The sequence below is a fragment of the Belonocnema kinseyi genome, chromosome 6 (assembly GCF_010883055.1).
Source record: "Belonocnema kinseyi isolate 2016_QV_RU_SX_M_011 chromosome 6, B_treatae_v1, whole genome shotgun sequence".
NCBI classification, from domain to species: domain Eukaryota; kingdom Metazoa; phylum Arthropoda; class Insecta; order Hymenoptera; family Cynipidae; genus Belonocnema; species Belonocnema kinseyi.
Window position 1 is genome coordinate 75958316 of NC_046662.1, and position 19908 is coordinate 75978223.

The window sequence follows — 19908 nt, forward strand, 5'->3', positions numbered from 1 at the left end:
CCCAGGGAACTGATTCCTTAAAAAATTAGTCTATTTGTGGATAAGAGATCTCATTTGTGTACAAAAGATTGAATTGTGCAATTTTTATATAAATTGTTCAAATAATCACTAGATATTGCTAATTCAGAAAATATAACAGGAAAAACGTACAATAATTTTTTGTCATTTTTATGCAAAAATAATGAATTTCAAGAACTAGTTATTGCAAATCACGAAAAAATGATGCGTGTTCATCAATTTTTTTATAGCATTATAAAAATTTTTTTTTCTTACACCCAGACATTATAAACTATTTCCATATAGTTATTATAGTGATTAGAACACTCTTCATAGGAGTGGTATATTTGATGAGTTATACAAAATTTTGTTTTATTTGTTACTAACTAAAAAAATTTGCTTTGACTAAATTAAAAAACTAGCTGCTACACCTTGTACCTAAAAACCTTATAATTACTAAATAAATAAATATATATATATATATATATTTATCAAAATACTTTTAAAATTGAAAAGTAGAGCGATTTTTGTCCAAGCAAAAGTGCTTTTTTGGCACACTGTGCGGCGCCTGGACTCGGCAATCCACCTGACAGACTTGACAAGCCATCTGACTCGTTGTCTACTTTCTGGGGCTTAATATCCGCGTAGAAATGATCGTAATTTAGTTACAAGTAATAGTGAAAATATAATAATAGTTACCTTAAAGGGTATAAACCCGATCATGAATGGTAAGAATAGATTTTCAATAGTACAAAAAATTTAGCATTGTTTCAAATTTAATGGTAATAAGTGTGAATTTTTCAATTGAAAACTTGTCAGATATTTACAAGTGTTTAAATTTGTTAACCAATGCGCATGCGCAGTTTAATTGATGTTTACAGGAAACTGCTTTGCCGACGTTGTGCAGTTTTGCTATCAACCATGGCGGACCAAGCTGCGAGGCAGCTTCAGTACGAATATAAAGCGGTAATTACTATTTATTTACAATTTATTCATTTCTAATATTATTTTTATTCATTTCTATTATTCTTAGGTCATACATGTCTGTTTTTTCTGTCTTGAATTTGCTTGCAATTAATGTAAAAGTCAAAGTTTTGTCAACGTCGCCCACTTTTTCCGTCGTTGAGGTTAGGTCGCCGAATGTTGTATTAAACAATAAATACAGTTTTTAAGAGTTACTTACATGTTTTTATTATTTATATTTTTCCAGAATTCTAATCTCGTCTTGCAAGCTGACGTACGGTTAATTGAAAGACGTAGCAGAGATGAAGCCACAGGTGAGGTTATGTCCCTTGTGGGAAAACTTGAAGGATCGAGGATGGGAGATAGAGCACAGAGAACGAAACCAGGAAAAGCTGAGGAACGAAAAGTCAAGTGAGTGTTTACTTATGTACTTATTTTTATCAAAAAAGTTTTTTTCGAATTTTCTGTAATTCAAAATCAATAAGAAGTGTAAAAAAACATTTTCGATGTCCTTAGATTATTCAAATTTACGCTTAAAATATTTCCGTGAAGTACTGTATTCTACAAATGTATTATTTATCTCTGCGCCAAAGTAAGGTTCAAAAATTAGGTTCAGGGAAGTAGCCAAATTTGCTATAATTTATTTGAGGACATGAAGAACAACAACTCGATAAAGACCCGTTTTCCGAAATTCTGTTTGAATAACTTTGAGTAACTTCGGACATTATTTATTGGTGTATATTAGGAATGTGTCAAAATATTTTCTCCTTGCAATTTAAAGAATAAGATTTAAAAATATGAGCATGACAACTTGAGAAGGAATATTTTCTTTTTTCAACCTCAAACGCAAACACTTTTTTTTACAAATGTTTTCACGACTTTGAAACATTATAAATAATGACCACATATTTCCATAATTTTGAGTGGATTCCCTATCATTTAGTATATAAATAATTTTATTTTTTGCACATTTAAGCGACCCGAAAAAGTCCTTAGTCCGAGAAAAATTAAGAAATTTTAAAAATGAACTTTTGCGTAATTGTAAAGAATATTCTTGTTAGTAACTTATTTGCCTTATGTTTCTATTTTTATTACATTTTTTGCATTTGCTTGCTCCTGTCTATTGTATTTTTAGTAAAAATTTTTATTATTTGGTTGAAAATTCGTATTTTTGGTTAAACAACGAATCTGTTTTAGCCGAAATTTCATCTTTTTTGGATAAAAATCGAACTACTTGTTCATAATTTTAGTTGAAAATTAATCTTTTTGGTTGAAGATTTGTCTTCTTGGTTCTAAAATTAATCTCTTTTTGTAAAAGTTTCATTATTCTTGTTTGAAATGTCAACAATCACATTCTTTGTGATTCTTGGAACGTTTAAATTGAATTATTTTGTTGAAAATTCAACACTGGTTGAAAATTTAACTATACTTTGTTAAAAATTCTTTTTTTTTGTCTGCAGATTATTTATTTGAGTTTAAAATTCATGTATTTTTTTGAAAATTCGTCTTTTTGGTATTACAATTAATATTTAATGGACTGAAGAATCTTTATTTGTTGAAAATTCGTCTTTTTGGTTGAAATATCCATTATTACATTTTTTGTTGTAAATTTGTCTTTAGCGGTTTAAAATTTAGTTATTTCGTTGAATTTTTGTTCTGGTTTAGATGTTGAGAATTCATCTTTTGATTGACAATTAAGCTGTGCTCTAAAAAATTCGAATTTTTGCAGCTTGTATATTTAACTATTTGATTAAAAATATGATTGTTTTATGTTGAAGTTTAACGGTTGTTGTTTGAAAATTAGACTATCTATTGAAATTTCAGTTATCAAGGTAGAAAATTCAAGTATTTGGTTAAAATTTCAACTATTTAGTTAAATATTTAATTATTTTGTTTAAAAGTCATATTTTTTGGTCGAAAATGTACTCTTTTCTTGAAAATTTGTCTGTTTGGATTGTTTATATTATATAAATATATAATATAATATATTTACTCTTCTACTTTGAGCTAGTGTCATTTTCCTGGATGGCAGACGCTCTCAGGGAATTGTGAATTTTTTAAACAGAAAATGTTTAAATAATTGCCCGATATTGCTATTCAAAAAATACAACAGCATAAAGTCACTGGAAAAATTTCATATAGTAATTATTTAAATAATCGCTAGATATTCCTAATTCGAAAAATATGACAGTAAAAATTCACTGGCAAAACGTTTTAATTGAACCCGTAAAAACAATTGAGTCTGTTCATGGGATAATAGTAAACATGTGCATTCGTTTATAAATATTGTTTAAATAAATTAAAAATATTGTCAAATTACATCAAGGAGTCATTGGTGAGACATTTTTAGTTGATTCCTCAAAATAATAAGATTATTTGTTGAAAGAAGATCAGATTGTGCGTTTTATGGACATTATTTTAATAATTAGCAGACATTGTAAATTCCAAAAATATGGCAGCAAAAAGTACGAAATCGTCATTTTTTATCGAAAATTCATCTTTTTTTTATTGAAAATGCAACTTTTTTGGCTAAAGTTGAATCTTTTTAATTTGAAACTTCGACCATTTGGTTGAAAAGTCAACAATTTATTTACAAATTCAACTATTTTGTTGAAAATTTAACTATTTTCGTTAGAAAGTTTTTTTGTGAGAAATGCAACTGCTTTGTTAAAAATGTGACCTTTTCAATTAAAAATTTGTCTTTGATGGTAGAGTGGGTCTCTTTTTTGGTGGAAATAAATAAATGTAATAATTATTACTTTAATCTGGAATTCTTTTATTCCGTCTGAAGGCGAAAATTCAGGGAATTTGGAAATTTAAGTTTTGCGGCCAACCTATTTAAATGTAAAGAATTGGCATTTCCAACTATTAAACATCACCTTCTTTCAATCATTAGAGGATAAATTAATGTACAGCTTAAATTTGCAAAATCTAAGAAGGGTTTTCTCTTTAGACGTCAAAAGCGTGATGAAGCCCAGTACGATTTTACCCGGATGAAAGGAGTGACTTTGCTCTCAGACAATATGGACGAAATGGTCGGTATAATATACCGGCCAAAAACGCAGGAAACTAGACAAACTTACGAAGTTTTATTAAGTTTCATCCAAGAAGCTTTAGGCGATCAGCCACGTGATATTCTCTGTGGTGCTGCTGATGAGGTTCTAGCAGTCCTAAAAAATGACAAACTGAAAGAGAAAGAAAAGAAAAAGGAAACAGAATCATATTTAGGGCCACTGGCAGAAGAAAGGTTTGCTCTTCTCGTTAATCTTGGGAAAAAGATCACAGACTTTGGCACCGATGAGAAAATGCAAACGAATGACGATAATCTCGAAAATGGTATTAATGTTCAGTTTGAGGAGGGCAGCGAAGAAGACGATGAGGATGTTTATGGAGAAGTTCAGGAAGGGGATGATGACGGCGAAGAAGGAGAAGAAGCTAATGATGATCGTCTCATCCACGCTGAAAATGTAAGTTCTAAATAATAGCAGGCTTTAACACCGGGAGATTTCCCGCGCGTTTTGTAATTTTTGAAAGTTTCTGATTAGAAAGCATATATTTTTCAAAGTGTTTAGAATAATTAAACTCTAAAGGTTTAAAATATTTCTCGCGAGATTAAAAACTTTGCAATTTTTAACGGTGAAAATGACAGTGATTTTTTTTTCACAGAAATCAAATTTTTTAGTAACAAAATCTATCTAGTCGTGTTTTGAATGCCACACGACACTACATGATATGATACTAATTAATAATATATTTATCGTCTTCAAAATTTCTTCAATTTTAATTTAAAATTATAGTTTTTAATGAACAATTCTAAAATAGTATAATCTTTGAAGATTTGAAACTACAATTTTTTCATAGATTAATTTTTAAATTAATTCGCTTAAAATTGTACATTTCAAAACTTGGAATCATATAAAAGCAATTTTGTTTTTAATTTTTTATTTTAATTTTCAATGTAAAGTCTTAAAATTATCGGATTTGTAGTTGAAGCTTTAAACACACAAATAATTTTAATTTGAATAATATTTGATTGGGAAATTACAAGAATTGTTTAAAATCAAAAAAGATAAAAATTAAATTATCTGAAATTGATTCATCAGTAAATGAGTAATTTTAGTACATTTAACAGGCTACAATTTCAGAGTTCTGAATTTTTTGTTGAACGTTAAATTTTTTATTTTTTCGTTTCTGAATTCTTTTTTTTCAGTTTTAAATGAAGTTCGTATTCGTTTCAGTTTCAACTTTCTGAGTCGAAATTTTTTCATTTTTAATGATACCTATTTAAAAAGACTTTATTTTAAAAGTTTTTTTTTTACATTAATGCAATTAAAATGTTGTATAATCAGCTTTAATTTTAAATTGCAAGTTTGATATGCGATAAAAATTTAAAATTTTAGAAGCTTTGACTTTAATAAATTCAATTTAGTTTTGAATATTAAATTGTCATATTTCATTCGCTTAGAATTTCAATTTGATCATTTTCAAAAGTTTTCAATTTTTAATCAGTAATTTTTATCGATTTTATTCATAAATAATATAATTTCAGTTCTTCTGAATTCCAAATGACTTAATTTTAAATATTCAAATCTTAAATGAGTCCTTTTTTAACGTTATGATATTGTCCAAGTTTAAAAATTTTAATCTGAAATAATTTATTTTTGCGATTCTTCAATGTAAAATAAAATTGTTTAATTTTTAGCTCTCCAACTTAGAAATTATAGAATCAAACTCCTTCTTCAATGAAATTGTCAAAAATCGTTCAATATATATTTTTTAATTTAATTTAAGACGCTTTCAATTCGAAATGATTAATTATTGTTTAAACAAATATTTAGGTATTAATATTCGAAAATTGGTTGAATAATTAATTTTTATATTTGCATATTTTTCATGTAAGGAAATAAAAGTCAATCGATTTTTTGCAAAAAGGTTTGCTGATGCTTTTCAACTTCCGAAATTGATCATAACTGTGGGTTTCGTAAAGAGTTACTTTTTTTCTAAACCTGGAGAAATCACGAATATTTACCGGGAGACGAAAAGTTAAAAAAATAGAGGCCACCCTGTTAACAGTCTGTCCCCTATTTTCCCCTAAAGTACCCTTTAATGTATCCTAATTTGCAGAAAATACCACCTATGGATTGATTGAATTAGTGAATCAAATTACAATATTTTTCAGTGGAATACAGATTTATTTCTTATAAATTGAAACTGCAAAATATGCATTAAAATAAAAGAACTTCATTTTTTAGAAAAAAAAATAATTGTAAGAATTTTTAACTTCTGGTAGTTTCTATTTATTTTTAAAATAAAAATGTGAATGGTCTAAACAACTGTGAAAGATTTTTAAATTGTGGACATTTTTTAGAATATTTGAAATATTTTTTAATCTTTAGACACACATTGAAATCTTTTAAATTTTAAAAAATATCTGTTAAATTTTATATTATTTGCAACATTTTTAATTTATATTCACGTTCACAAAATTTTGAAATTTCGCTTTAAAATTGTATTTTGTAGCTTGAAATTTCAGTCTGATTTCAAGTTCAGTTTTACTTTAAAAATGTGACTAGAAACTTCTGCATTGCATCAGTTGAACACGTCATAAATTTCATCCTGAATATTAAAGAATTAAAGTATTTGTACTGTCTCTTCTCTGAAAATATGAGGAAACTGGAAAATAGTTATGTGCTATTATTGTAATTTAGGGATTTTCCGTAAACTGCTTTACCAATTTCTAATGGGGGGGGGGGGGGGGGGGGGGGGGGGCATGCAAAAACTACGATTGGGAATAGAGGCTCCAGTGGAAGTAACGTTACGAATTTCAATAATCTTTAGTACGTTTCTTAATGATAACTTTTAAGAAAGTTTACAAATTTTGCGAAAGATGCTGCTGCAACGTCGCAGTTTAATAATGAATTAGTAAGTTTAAAAATTACTTTTATATTTCAGACTTCTCACTCTTTACCCTCCCCTCCCCTTTTAATGAATATTTTTTTATGCTCTTAAGAAATTTCGCCTTTTTCCGAATTTTCGTTCAAATTTTTGTTTTGCTTAAAAATTCTATTATTTTATTGAAAATTTAATTCGTTTTTTAAAAATGCAACTTTTTCTTTAAAAATTCATCTTTTTGGGTTAAAAAAGTGAAACGATTTGGCTGAAAGTTGAACTGCTTTGTTAAAAATATTTTTTTTTTGTGTGTGAAAATTTATCATTCTAATTAAAAATTCGTCTTTAGAGTGAAAAATTTTAATTTTTTGTTCAAAATTAATTTTTCTAACTGAAGTAACTATTCCGGTTGAGGATTCAACCATTTTGTTAAAAACTTATATTTTTTAGTTGAAAATTCATCTCTCCTAATTAAAAATTCCATTCTTGGTAAAAATTCATCTTTGTAGGTTTAAAATTTAACGATTTTGTAGAATCATGTTTTTTAGTCCAAAATTTAACTGCTTTGTTGAAAATTCGACCTTCTGGATTCAAAATTCCTACATGAAATACGAAATCTTTCTTTGAGAATTCATCTTTTTTGTTTGAAAACTGAACTATACTTGGTTGAAAATTCAAATGTTGGTTAAGGCGGTCTCTACCTTTTCAGGTGATAAAACAAGCGATTTTTTGCAATTTTTTTATGGAGACAGGTTTATTTATTATGTTACTAATGTTTTAACATTCAATTACCACATATTTCAAGAAGCTATGATAATTTTTTCGTGATAAAAGAGTCATAAATAAGCGTGTTACAGCGAATCTACGAGTGAACGAAAAAAAGGCGTTTTGCGGTGAATAAAGTTGCTCAGGTCTGGCTCATCTGAAATAGAAAAATCCAACGGCACTCGTTAGTAGACAGTTTTTGCCTGGGATTGGACGAAAATAGATGTAAACATATTGATTTATCACGAAATGGCGCTCCTCTTTTGACCATAAAAAACTTATTTAAAAAACGTTTGTTCATTCCCATTAGTGTTATATCTTGAATAACTCATAAAAAATTGAAAGCAATCGGCAAAGCCGTTCTTGAAATATCTTACTCACCGACTTTGAAGAAAACCTGTAGAAAAACGTATATATCATCACAAAATCTTTACTTACATAGAGTCATCGATGCCAGGACCATATGTAGAAAAATGTAATAAAAAAATCGATGTTTCGAAACCAAAAAAGACAGGGACCCCTGCAGAAATTAACACAAATACAGCAATTCGACGTATTCACGGCTCGGTCCTCACGCTCGAAGCCCCTTCACTTTAAATGGTATATCTGTGTAAATAAGGCTCGGATCTTTATGACATTTTCAGAGAATACTTTTGAAACGTTATACTTCTGGAAAATGTAATGAAAAAATCAATTTTTCGAAACCCAAAAATGTTTCAACTATTTGTCTAAAGCCTTCTTTGGGTTCGAAAATTCTACTCTTTATTGGGAATGGTGGTCAACCATTTCGCCACCTTGTGCCGAAAACAGGAATTAGAAGGAGTAGGTAGCATTTTAAAGATGCATTTTAATTTGTACATAAAAGGGTTTTTAAGATTGTTTTCTCAAGTTTAAAGCAATAAATACTAAAAATAAATCTTTCTCCAAAACAAAGCGTTTTAGACCGAATTTCCATCTTATACTGGGAAAAAACACATTTTTGTAAAAAAAATTTTTCTAAAAAACAACAATTATTTTACTATAACATGTAATTTTTAATGCATTGTAAGCTTAAATTAACTTGATTTAATTTATGTAGCGACAAATCGTATCCTCATTATGCAAAGAACATGAATAATAAACGATTGAAATTGTAATACGAATTCTAACGTAACTTTCAGGTCAAATTTTTTAGATCGTAAATAGTTCATGTATAAATTATTAAAAAATTATATTGGGTTCATTTTTGCTTCTAAGTAAGGTAATTTAATTTTATAATCTGTTAAAAATCACAATAAATAGCACAAAAGTGTTTTTTGTTTTGTTTTATAAAAACATTTCTGTCAACAAAATTTTTCTTTTCACTGCATAAGATATAAATTCCATATGAAACACTTTGTTTTCGATGAAGACTTATTTCAAGTTCGTAATAAATACTTTACACTTAAAAAAAATTGTAAAAACAATTTTGTACACAAATTAAAATTCATCTTTAAAATCGTATCTACTATTTCTAGTTGTGGTTTTTGTCACCAGACGGCGTATTGCAGTTTAACAATTCCCAATAGAACAACTCATTAGAAACGAGAAAAATTGGTAACTTCCTTTATGGGTGATCCCTAATAAATTTTTCGGATTCCTTGAAGAATGCTCTATTTTTCTTTTTTTCAATTATTATCCTTTTTTTTCAGTTGGGTGGAGTAGAAGAAATGAAAAAAGAAAAGTCACTTAATCCCTGTGACATAGACGCATATTGGCTTCAAAGGAGACTCAATAGAATTTACAACGAGGCCTTGGAATCACAAGCAAAGACTGCCGAAGTACTGCAAATTCTGAAAGACGCAGGAGATGATCGCGAATGTGAAAATCAACTCGTTCTTTCTTTAGGTTACGACTGTTTCGATTTCATTAAGCAACTGAAAAAACATAGGCACATGAGTGAGTGTTTATTTTGCCTTATTATTTTATTTACATATGTATTTAAAAAATTTGTTCCAAATTTCACTCATATTATTATTTGCTTCTTATCCTTTCAATTTCAGTTGCTTATTGTACAATGTTGGCATCATCACAGTCAGAATCAGAGCGTCAGAAAATTCGCAACAAAATGAACGATGATCCGGCTCTGGCAAAAATTTTACGACAGCTGGATAATGCGGGAAAAGGTGAGGAAGAAAATGACGAAACAATGGAAGCACGAGCGCAGAGAAAGAGAAGAGAAGAAAACGAAGATACGGGTGGACCTGGAGGTCAGGTCCAGGGAGCGAGGAATATGATAGATCTGGATGACTTGGTATTCGCCCAAGGCAGTCATTTCATGGCGAACAAACGTTGTCAGCTGCCTGATGGTAGTTTTAGAAAACAGCGAAAAGGGTAAGTAGAACTCTTTTAAACATTCTTTTTTAGATATCTGATTGGGAGTTTTACTAATTGAAAAAAAGTCCAACTTTGATTTCAACCGTTTTTTAAAATTATTAATTAAAGTGTTTTTTTTCTATTATATCATTCAGTTTAAAATGCGCCATTCAATTTTGGATAAAAAATAATTTAGTTGAATAACTGAATATAAATTATTTAATGATTTTTAAACTTGAACAGTACTTGAAGTATCGAAAAGACTACAATATATGATTTGTTAAGACGATTCTAAATGCGTTAAAAATTTAAGAATTTCCAGAGTTCAGGGTTAAAAATTAAACTGGTTTAATTCAGAAGCCTTAGTCTTATAACAATGTAAATAATTTGTAACTTAATTGTTAGAAAGCCTTAAATATTTTTAATTTCAAGGAGCTTTTAAACTTTGAACGTAACGATTTTAATTGTTTTATTACAAGTATTAGTAATTTGTAATTTAAATTGTTGAATTTTTTTTTTGTATAAATCACAATTGAATAATCATTATTTGTAAAACAATTCAAGTAATTTTTAAAGATATTTTGAGGTTTTGAAAAGAATCAAAATTAATTTAAAACTCGAAATGATTGTAAATAATTTAAACGAAGAAGTGTGTGTTCGGCGAAAATTAGACTATTCCTAACGAAAGTCCTGTGAAAATTGCCATAGCCAAATTTAAAATAAAATGTAGATTTTGAGCTAGAAATGCGTAAGCTTTTAGAAATTGTGTAAGGTTTTAAAAGAATAAAAACATTTTCTTAACCTTGATAGGAAAATTATTTGTTATTTTTAAAAATTATTTGAAATTCGAATTATTTTAAAAGATATTTAGAAGTAATGAAAAACTTTTAATAATCATTTTTTATTTTAAAAAATTTGAAACAGCATCTATATTTTTCGAGACTGAAATAAATTTTTTAAGCTTTTTTAAAGGATATCTAAACTATTTCAAATACAAATAATTTATCTTCTAAGGTAAAAATGGTTTTGCTTGAAAAATTTAATAGTTCAAGTTTCAATGTTTTTATCTTAAAATTGGTTAAATACTATAATTTTTAAATTTTCAAATTTATTTACTGATGTTTCAATTTAGGGCCTTCAAAATGATAACAAGGATTTATATTTTTTGAACTGAATCTGAATCTTTGAACTATTCAAATTATATTCTACATTATTCAGTTTAAATGCATTCAATTTCAAATTATTAAATTGAAAAGAGTTAGTATTTTCCATTGTATAGGTGTAACTTATTGAGCATTGAAATACAAAATTTGTTAATTAAAAAAGTTTTAAACTTCAGTTTTTAAAGTTTAAAAATTGAGAGTTTCAGTGAAAAAAGGTTGCGAACCGGGAAATGACCGGGAATTTTTTTTCAATTACACGGCCTCATTGTTAAACGCTTTTATTAATTTTCAAATATTATTTCAGTCTAAAAACTAAACTTTGAGCGTTACCATTCTAATTGTTTTATTTAAGAAAATTTGTTTTGTAACTTAAATTGTTGAAATTTGATGTATAAATAACAATTGAACACCTATTATTCTTAGAAAAAATCGAGTAAGGTAAAGAGTTTAGAAGTGTTGAAAAAATTTAAAATTTTGGCAGATTTCGAAAAAAAAATTTTAAAGATTTAAAAAAATTTTGAAAGGCTTCAGAAGCATAAAAACTTTTTCTTGGAAAATTGAAAGTGATTTTTCATTTTGAAAGATTAATTCGAAGAGAATATTTAAGAAGATTAAGAGAAATAATTTTAAAATAAAATAATTTAAAATTTGAAAAAATGGAAAACAGCATGTAGATGTTTAAAGATTTTGAAACAAAATTTTGAAGTATTTTAAGGATTTTTAAACTATTTAAAATAAAAATAATTTAATTGTTAATTTCAGAAGTGTTTAATTTATAAAAAAATGCAATCGTTCAATTTTTAATTTTTAACTGAATCTGAATCTTTAAACTCTACAATTTATAGGAGTTAAAAAAATATATTTTGCAGTTCAAATGCATTTAATTTGCAGCCCCGTTTTTATTACTTCAAATGAAAAAATTTGGAGAGTTAGATTTTGATTTTTTAAAATTGCATTGACCGTGAAAAATCATCACGAACTGGGAAATGACCGGGAATTTTTTCTTTGACTAAAACGGCCACCCTGCGCCTTTTGTTTTTAATTTTATAATAATATTTTTCTGTAGAATGACTTCGCACAATATATCAATAGTTTTTTAAATCCCGCAATGATTTGTTTTTAAATTTGCAGCATGTAAAATTCGTGAAATATTAATACTGTTTTGGCAAAGGATGTTCGATGATCATCCCCCATTAGAAAAAGGTTTTTTTTTACAGTTTTCACGTATCATGGATTTTTCGATTTCCCTAATTTTTTAATAGAAATATTTAATTGCATATTCGTGAAACTTTTTAAAAATTTGTCATTTTAAAAAAAAATTATCAAAAATTATGAAAATATGTTTCTCCACTTTTTTTTCAGAAAATAGTATGAATTTATGATTATGTGTAGAACCACGTAATTTCTTACAAAAACCTATTATAAGTGATGAAAAATTAAACCTTCATTTTGAGGTAACAGATTTTTCTACTTTTTCATTAAAAATATTAATTTACATTGCCGAAGTATTACAGAATCTTCAATTTTGTACAATAATTTATAAAAACTTTTTATTATGTTGTGACTATTTTTTCTACCAGGGGTTTAACTGAATAATAATTGCAGAAGAAATTATTGGTAAATTAGTTTGCGACCAGTAGAATGTGTTTAAATTGAATACAGTTGCAGGCCTCGCCCTCATCACACTATTTAACACTTTTTTTTAGCGGTGTCACTAGTTTGCCACTATTTCGAAAAAAATGTCCTACCTAAATTACGTTGATGGTTTTCTAAAATTTTGAACCATTTAACCCTCCCCCCTCCCTTTTTCAGAGAGTTTGTAAGTTTTGACACCCATCTTATGTAATTTTAGCCGACAACATTTTTTTCGTGAATCTATTTAGGGGTTACCAAAAAATAAACAAAAATTGATGTAGTTGATATTTTAACCGAGAAAAGATTTTTATTTTGAATCCAAAAAAGTTTAATTAAACCAAAAGGGATTAATTTCCAACAATGTAGTCAGTTTAAAACAAAATAGTTGAATTTTAAACCCGAGCATGAGAATTTTGAACAAAAAATTGGATTTTATACAAAATAGTTACATTTTCATTAAAAAAAGACTAATTTTCAACTAAAATTTTGAATCTTTAACCAAAAAATGAACTTTTAAGAAAGTGGCGAAACTTTCAAGCAAGGAGTTGAATATTTAACAAAAAATGTAATAGTTAGTGTTTAAAAAAAAGTCCATATGAAATAAAAAACATTTGGATTTAACCAACCAAAAACTAATTTTCACCCAAATATTTAAGTCCTCAAAGAGATTAGTTTTAAACCACAGAGATTCTTTTTTAACGAAAAGTTTATTTTAATTCAAAAAATACCAATTTTAAACATAGCACATACATTTTTTTTACCAAATTGTTGAATTTTCTTACCGAAGATATATTTTTTCTACAAAGTAGTTCAATCTTTAACCAAAAAAAAGAGAAGAATTGTTAGTCCATAAATAAATTAAATTTAAATGGAATTGTTGAATTTTCAACAAAAGAGTTCATTTGTAGACTGACATGGATAAATAAATATTTTCCTTACGATATATATTTTGTAAATGTTCATCATATTAAAATTCCCATTTTGATGTATACATTTACTTTCAGAAATCACAAAAAAATAACATCTTTAATTTGATCCGGGGTAAATAATTGGCATAGAAAAAATAATTAAAAATAATGAATTTTGTAACAAAAACAGTTATATTTTCTTAGTGGCTTTTGTGAAAAATGCAGTTTGCCTTAAAGTAAAAAAAGATGGGAATAGGGAAAATTTGTAAAGCCTGCGATACATAAATAGAAATTTTGATCATTTATTGGCGAAAGATAAACCTTTTAAATGAGCATTGAAGTTCATTTTTAATAATTTTAAAACGTTAGCTTAGAAAACTGAAAATTTTGCCTAAAAAATAATATTAATTTTCTATTGCACATTGTATTTCAGACTGAATATACATATTAAAATTCGGACTTCACATGAGTTTAATACTTAAAAAATTCCAAGATAATTTGGACACTATTTTTTTTTAATTTGTGACATTATTTTATTTATCTCTGAAGTGAGTCTGAGGCCTGCACTTGGCTGGATTAATTTAAAAAGTTGTCCCTGAATTGTTTCAAGAGTAGATCTGGAAAACCTGGAGAAGTCATTGAATTTTGAAACTACACTTTTGTAGCAACCCTGAGAATCTCATAATCGATCAACTTCATGTTTCAAAGAATATTTTAGAATTTAGCAGAACATAGAGTAAAGTTTAAATAATTTAAAAATATAAACACTTAAAAAATAATCTTTGATTCAAATTTTCGACGCTTACAGATATGAAGAAGTCCACGTTCCAGCCCTGAAAGCGAAACCCATCGGCGAGAATGAGAGACTCTTTTCAATCGAGCAGCTACCAAATTACGTGCAGGCGGCTTTTGAAGGATTCAAGACACTCAACAGAATTCAAAGTCGATTGCAGCACACTGCCTTGGAAAGTGACGAAAATCTCTTGCTTTGTGCCCCGACTGGTGCCGGTAAAACTAACGTCGCCTTGCTTTGTATGATGCGTGAGATTGGCAAACACATCAACGCGGATGGAACAATCAATGTGGACGAATTTAAAATAATATACGTTGCACCAATGCGTTCACTCGTACAAGAAATGGTGGGCAATTTTGGCAGGAGGTTGGAGTCTTATAATATTACAGTTTCCGAATTGACCGGAGACCATCAGCTGACTCGAGAACAAATTGCCGCTACCCAGGTGATTGTCTGCACTCCAGAAAAGTGGGATATCATAACTAGAAAGGGAGGAGAGAAAACGTTCACATCCCTCGTCAGACTTATAATCATTGACGAGATTCACTTGTTGCACGATGAAAGAGGTCCCATTTTGGAAGCGCTGGTTGCCAGAACTATCAGAAATATCCAGACTACTCAAGAAGATGTTCGTCTTGTCGGTCTTTCTGCCACCCTACCCAACTACCAAGATGTTGCCACATTTTTGAGAATCAAGCCAGAAACTGGTTTGTTCTATTTCGACAACAGTTTCAGACCAGTGGCCTTGGAACAGCAGTACATCGGTGTCACCGAGAAGAAGGCACTGAAGAGATTCCAGGTGATGAATGAGATTGTTTACGAGAAAACGATGGAGCATGCTGGTAGGAATCAAGTTCTCGTTTTCGTGCATTCGCGTAAAGAAACCGGGAAAACGGCAAGAGCAATTCGTGACATGTGTTTGGAAAAAGACACTCTCGGTCAGTTTCTGCGAGAAGGTTCCGCATCTATGGAAGTTTTGAGAACGGAAGCTGAGCAAGTGAAGAATCAGGAACTCAAGGATTTACTGCCCTACGGGTTTGCTATCCATCATGCAGGCATGACGAGAGTGGATCGAACCTTGGTAGAAGATTTGTTCGCTGACAGACATATTCAAGTTTTGGTCTCTACTGCCACTTTAGCTTGGGGAGTAAATTTGCCCGCTCACACTGTCATCATCAAGGGAACTCAGGTTTACAATCCGGAAAAAGGTAGGTGGGTCGAGCTCGGTGCTTTGGATGTTCTGCAGATGTTGGGTCGAGCTGGTCGACCTCAGTACGACACAAAAGGTGAGGGTATCTTGATAACTAACCACAGCGAGCTTCAGTACTATCTTTCACTTCTAAATCAACAACTCCCGATCGAGTCGCAACTCGTGAGCAAAATGGCAGATATGCTGAATGCAGAAATTGTCCTGGGTACGATTCAGAATATCAGAGACGCGGTTACTTGGCTCGGGTACACTTATTTGTACATCAGAATGCTGCGAAGTCCCACATTGTATGGAATCAGTCATGATAAGTTGAAAGAGGATCCTTACCTAGAATTGCACAGGGCTGATCTTGCCCACTCGGCAGCAATGGCCCTGGATCGCAGTGGTCTCATCAAGTATGATCGGAAATCTGGAAATTTTCAGGCATCAGAATTGGGAAGGATAGCCTCGCATTATTACTGCACACACGAGACGATGCAGACCTACAATCAGTTATTGAAGCGCACACTCAGTGAAATTGAACTCTTCCGTGTTTTCTCGTTGTCTGGTGAATTCAGGAATATCAATGTCAGAGAGGAGGAGAAGATGGAGTTGCAAAAGTTGATGGAGCGAGTACCAATACCTGTGAAGGAGAGTATTGAAGAACCGAGTGCAAAAGTCAATGTTCTCCTGCAAGCTTACATTTCACAATTGAAACTCGAAGGCTTTGCTCTCATGTCTGATATGATATATGTAACGCAATCAGCTGCGAGGTTGATGAGAGCCATTTATGAAATTGTTTTGTTTCGAGGTTGGGCCGCCTTGGCCGACAAGTGTCTGTCTCTCTGCAAAATGATAGACCGAAGAATGTGGCAGTCAATGTCACCTCTGAGACAGTTCAGGAAAATGCCCGAGGAAATTGTACGCAAGATTGAGAAAAAGAATTTTCCCTGGGAGAGGCTCTACGATCTTGGACCCAACGAAATTGGAGAACTGATTCGAGTACCAAAGTTGGGTAAGACCATTCACAAGTACATCCATCAGTTCCCGAAGCTGGATCTAACAACTCATATTCAACCCATCACTCGATCCACTCTCAGAGTTGAATTAACGATTACGCCAGACTTCCAGTGGGATGAGAAAGTTCATGGAGCTTCGGAAGCTTTTTGGATTCTAGTTGAAGACGTTGATTCCGAGGTTATTCTCCACCACGAGTACTTTTTACTAAAAGCAAAGTATTCGAATGATCAGCATCTTATCAAGTTTTTTGTTCCCGTTTTTGAACCCTTGCCACCTCAATACTTTTTGCGTGTCGTCTCTGACAGATGGATTGGGGCTGAAACACAACTGCCAGTCAGTTTTCGACATTTGATTCTTCCCGAGAAGAACTTACCGCCAACAGAACTTCTCGATCTGCAACCGCTTCCGATCACTGCTCTGAGAAATCGGGAATTCGAGAAATTGTACGCAAGTCCCTATCGCCAGTTTGATCAGTTCAATCCAATTCAAACGCAGGTCTTTAATGCCGTTTACAATTCCGACGACAATGTCTTTGTCGCAGCACCAACTGGATCTGGAAAAACTACAATAGCCGAGATCGCAATTTTCCGTCTACTCTCGCAGAATAGTGATGGGCGCTGTGTTTACATGGTGAGCAAGGAACCTCTTGCTGAACTTATTTACGTCGAATGGATGGAGAAATTCGGTCGTGGCCTCGGGAGGAAAGTAGTTCTCCTGACTGGAGAAACAGGAACGGATCTGAAGTTGATTGCCAAAGGACAGATAATTATAACAACAGCCGAGAAATGGGATGTGCTTTCTCGTCGATGGAAGCAGAGGAAGAACGTGCAGAATATTCAGCTCTTCATCGTCGATGAACTTCAGCTGATTGGAGGTGAAGAGGGTCCAATTTTAGAAGTGGCTTGTTCGCGGGCGAGATACATATCCAGTCAGTTGGACAATCCGGCAAGAATGATTGCACTTTCAGCATCATTAGCTGATGCGAGGGATGCGGCTCAGTGGCTGGCAGCACCTGCCGCGGCCACCTTCAACTTCCATCCATCGGTTAGGCCCATACCTCTGGAGTTACACGTCCAGGGTGTCAATATCACTCACAATGCTTCTCGACTCGCAGCCATGTCGAAGCCGGTTTACAACGCCATCTTGCGACACGCTCCACACAAGCCAGTCATCGTCTTTGTTCCCACTCGTAGGCAAGCCAGACTAACTGCGATTGATCTGCTGACATTCACGTCAGCTGAGAACCAACCGGCCAGGTTCTTCCACGCGGAGGAATCCGACATCAAGCCCTTCCTGGATAGGATGAGTGACAAAACTTTGAAAGAAACTCTGTCGCAAGGAGTGGCTTATTTACATGAAGGCCTCTCAGCTGATGATAGACATCTAGTTGAGCAACTCTTCGCCACTGAGGCAATTCAGGTGGCAGTTGTCACTCGAGACTTGTCCTGGGGACTCTCAATTAGCGCTCATTTGGTTGTTATTATGGACACTCAGTGTTACAATGGTAGGACTCATGCTTATGAGGACTATCCGATCACTGATGTTCTGCAAATGGTGGGTCGTGCGAACCGACCTGAATCGAAGGACCACGACGCCAAGTGTGTGCTTCTTTGTCAGAGTTCGAAGAAAGACTTTTTTAAGAAATTCTTGAATGAACCACTTCCGATTGAAAGCCACTTGAATCACAGACTCCATGATCACTTTAATGCTGAGATTGTTACGAAGACGATTGAGAACAAGCAGGATGCGGTTGACTATCTGACATGGACGTTTTTGTATAGAAGGCTGACACAGAATCCCAATTACTATGGTCTCCAGGGTGTTACTCACAGACATTTGTCAGATCATCTTTCTGAACTTGTTGAGACTACTCTTACCGATTTGGAGACAGCCAAGTGCGTCTCGGTTGAGGATGAAGTGGACACGATACCTCTCAACTTGGGTATGATTGCCGCTTACTATTACATCAACTATGCGACGATTGAGTTGTTTAGCTCATCTCTCTCGAGCAAGACGAAAATCAGAGGCCTTTTGGAGATTATTTCCGAGGCGGCTGAATACGAGTTTGTGCCTGTGCGACAGAGGGAAGAGAGTTTGCTGAGAAGTTTGGCCAACAGATTACCCCATGCACCGTCTCAGCATGAGAGAATGGCGAATCCACATGTGAAAGCTCTGCTCTTGCTCCAAGCTCACTTGTCCAGGATTCAACTTGGACCAGAATTGCAGAAGGACACAGAATTCGTGCTGGGAAAAGCTCTCAGGTTAATTCAAGCGTGCGTGGATGTGCTGAGTTCTTCGGGTTGGTTGGCCCCAGCAGTTGCTGCGATGGAATTGGCGCAGATGGTGACGCAAGCCATGTGGTCTAAGGACTCGTATCTTAAACAGCTGCCACATTTCACACCCGAAATTATTAGACGTTGCACTGAAAGAGAGGTGGAAACAGTATTCGATATCATGGAACTTGAAGATAACACGAGGAATCGACTGCTGCAACTTTCAGATGCGCAAATGACGGACGTGGCGAAATTCTGTAATCGGTATCCGAATATAGAGATGTCTTATGATATCCATGACAAGGAGCGACTTCGTAGTGGTAGAACGGTAAATGTTACGGTCCAATTGGAGAGAGAAGATGAAGTTGTGGGACCTGTTATTGCGCCATTTTTCCCACAGAAACGAGAGGAAGGATGGTGGGTGGTTATTGGTGATCCAAAGCAGAATTCCTTGTTGTCTATCAAGAGATTGACTCTGCAGCAGAAAGCAAAAGTTAAGTTGGATTTTGTTGCTCCAAGTCCTGGACAGCATTCCTATACTCTGTACTTTATGAGTGATGCTTATCTGGGTTGCGATCAAGAGTACCAGTTCACTCTCAACGTTGGCGAGTTTGAGGATGAAGTCTCTTCTGCATCTGATTCGGATTAAGATATTTGTAAAGGATTTTTCTGTTGAATCCATCAATTCCGTAAGATTTGGGTGTTTGAAGACAAGTTCTAGAGTGTGGAATGCCTGAAATTTAGCGACGTGAGTACAATATTCGTGTAAGTTTTATGAATGATCGATTGTGTGAAATACGATAATTTGCGTAATCGCCTCCTTCATTTTGTACAGTTTAAGAAACTAGGATTAGAAATAACTGTAATATTTTAATATTATTATAATTAAAATTGTGTACCATCAAAATCGGATTACTTAATTAGAAATTGATTCCGTGAAAATTCTCAAAATTAATCGAATCGTTTGAGCCGAGTGAAC

At 32.1% G+C, this 19908-nt stretch overlaps 1 protein-coding gene across 1 annotated transcript; it reads left to right on the forward strand.

Moving 5' to 3' along the window:
- The first annotated feature begins 903 nt into the window (after positions 1 to 903).
- On the forward strand, positions 904 to 19896 carry LOC117174111 (putative U5 small nuclear ribonucleoprotein 200 kDa helicase). The gene is made up of 6 exons (XM_033362880.1): positions 904 to 963; positions 1208 to 1371; positions 3914 to 4427; positions 9285 to 9531; positions 9636 to 9966; positions 14463 to 19896. The coding sequence occupies exons 1-6, from the start codon at positions 919 to 921 to the stop codon at positions 19576 to 19578; spliced, it is 6417 nt and encodes a 2138-aa protein (XP_033218771.1). The 5' UTR covers positions 904 to 918; the 3' UTR covers positions 19579 to 19896.
- The last annotated feature ends 12 nt before the right edge of the window (positions 19897 to 19908 follow it).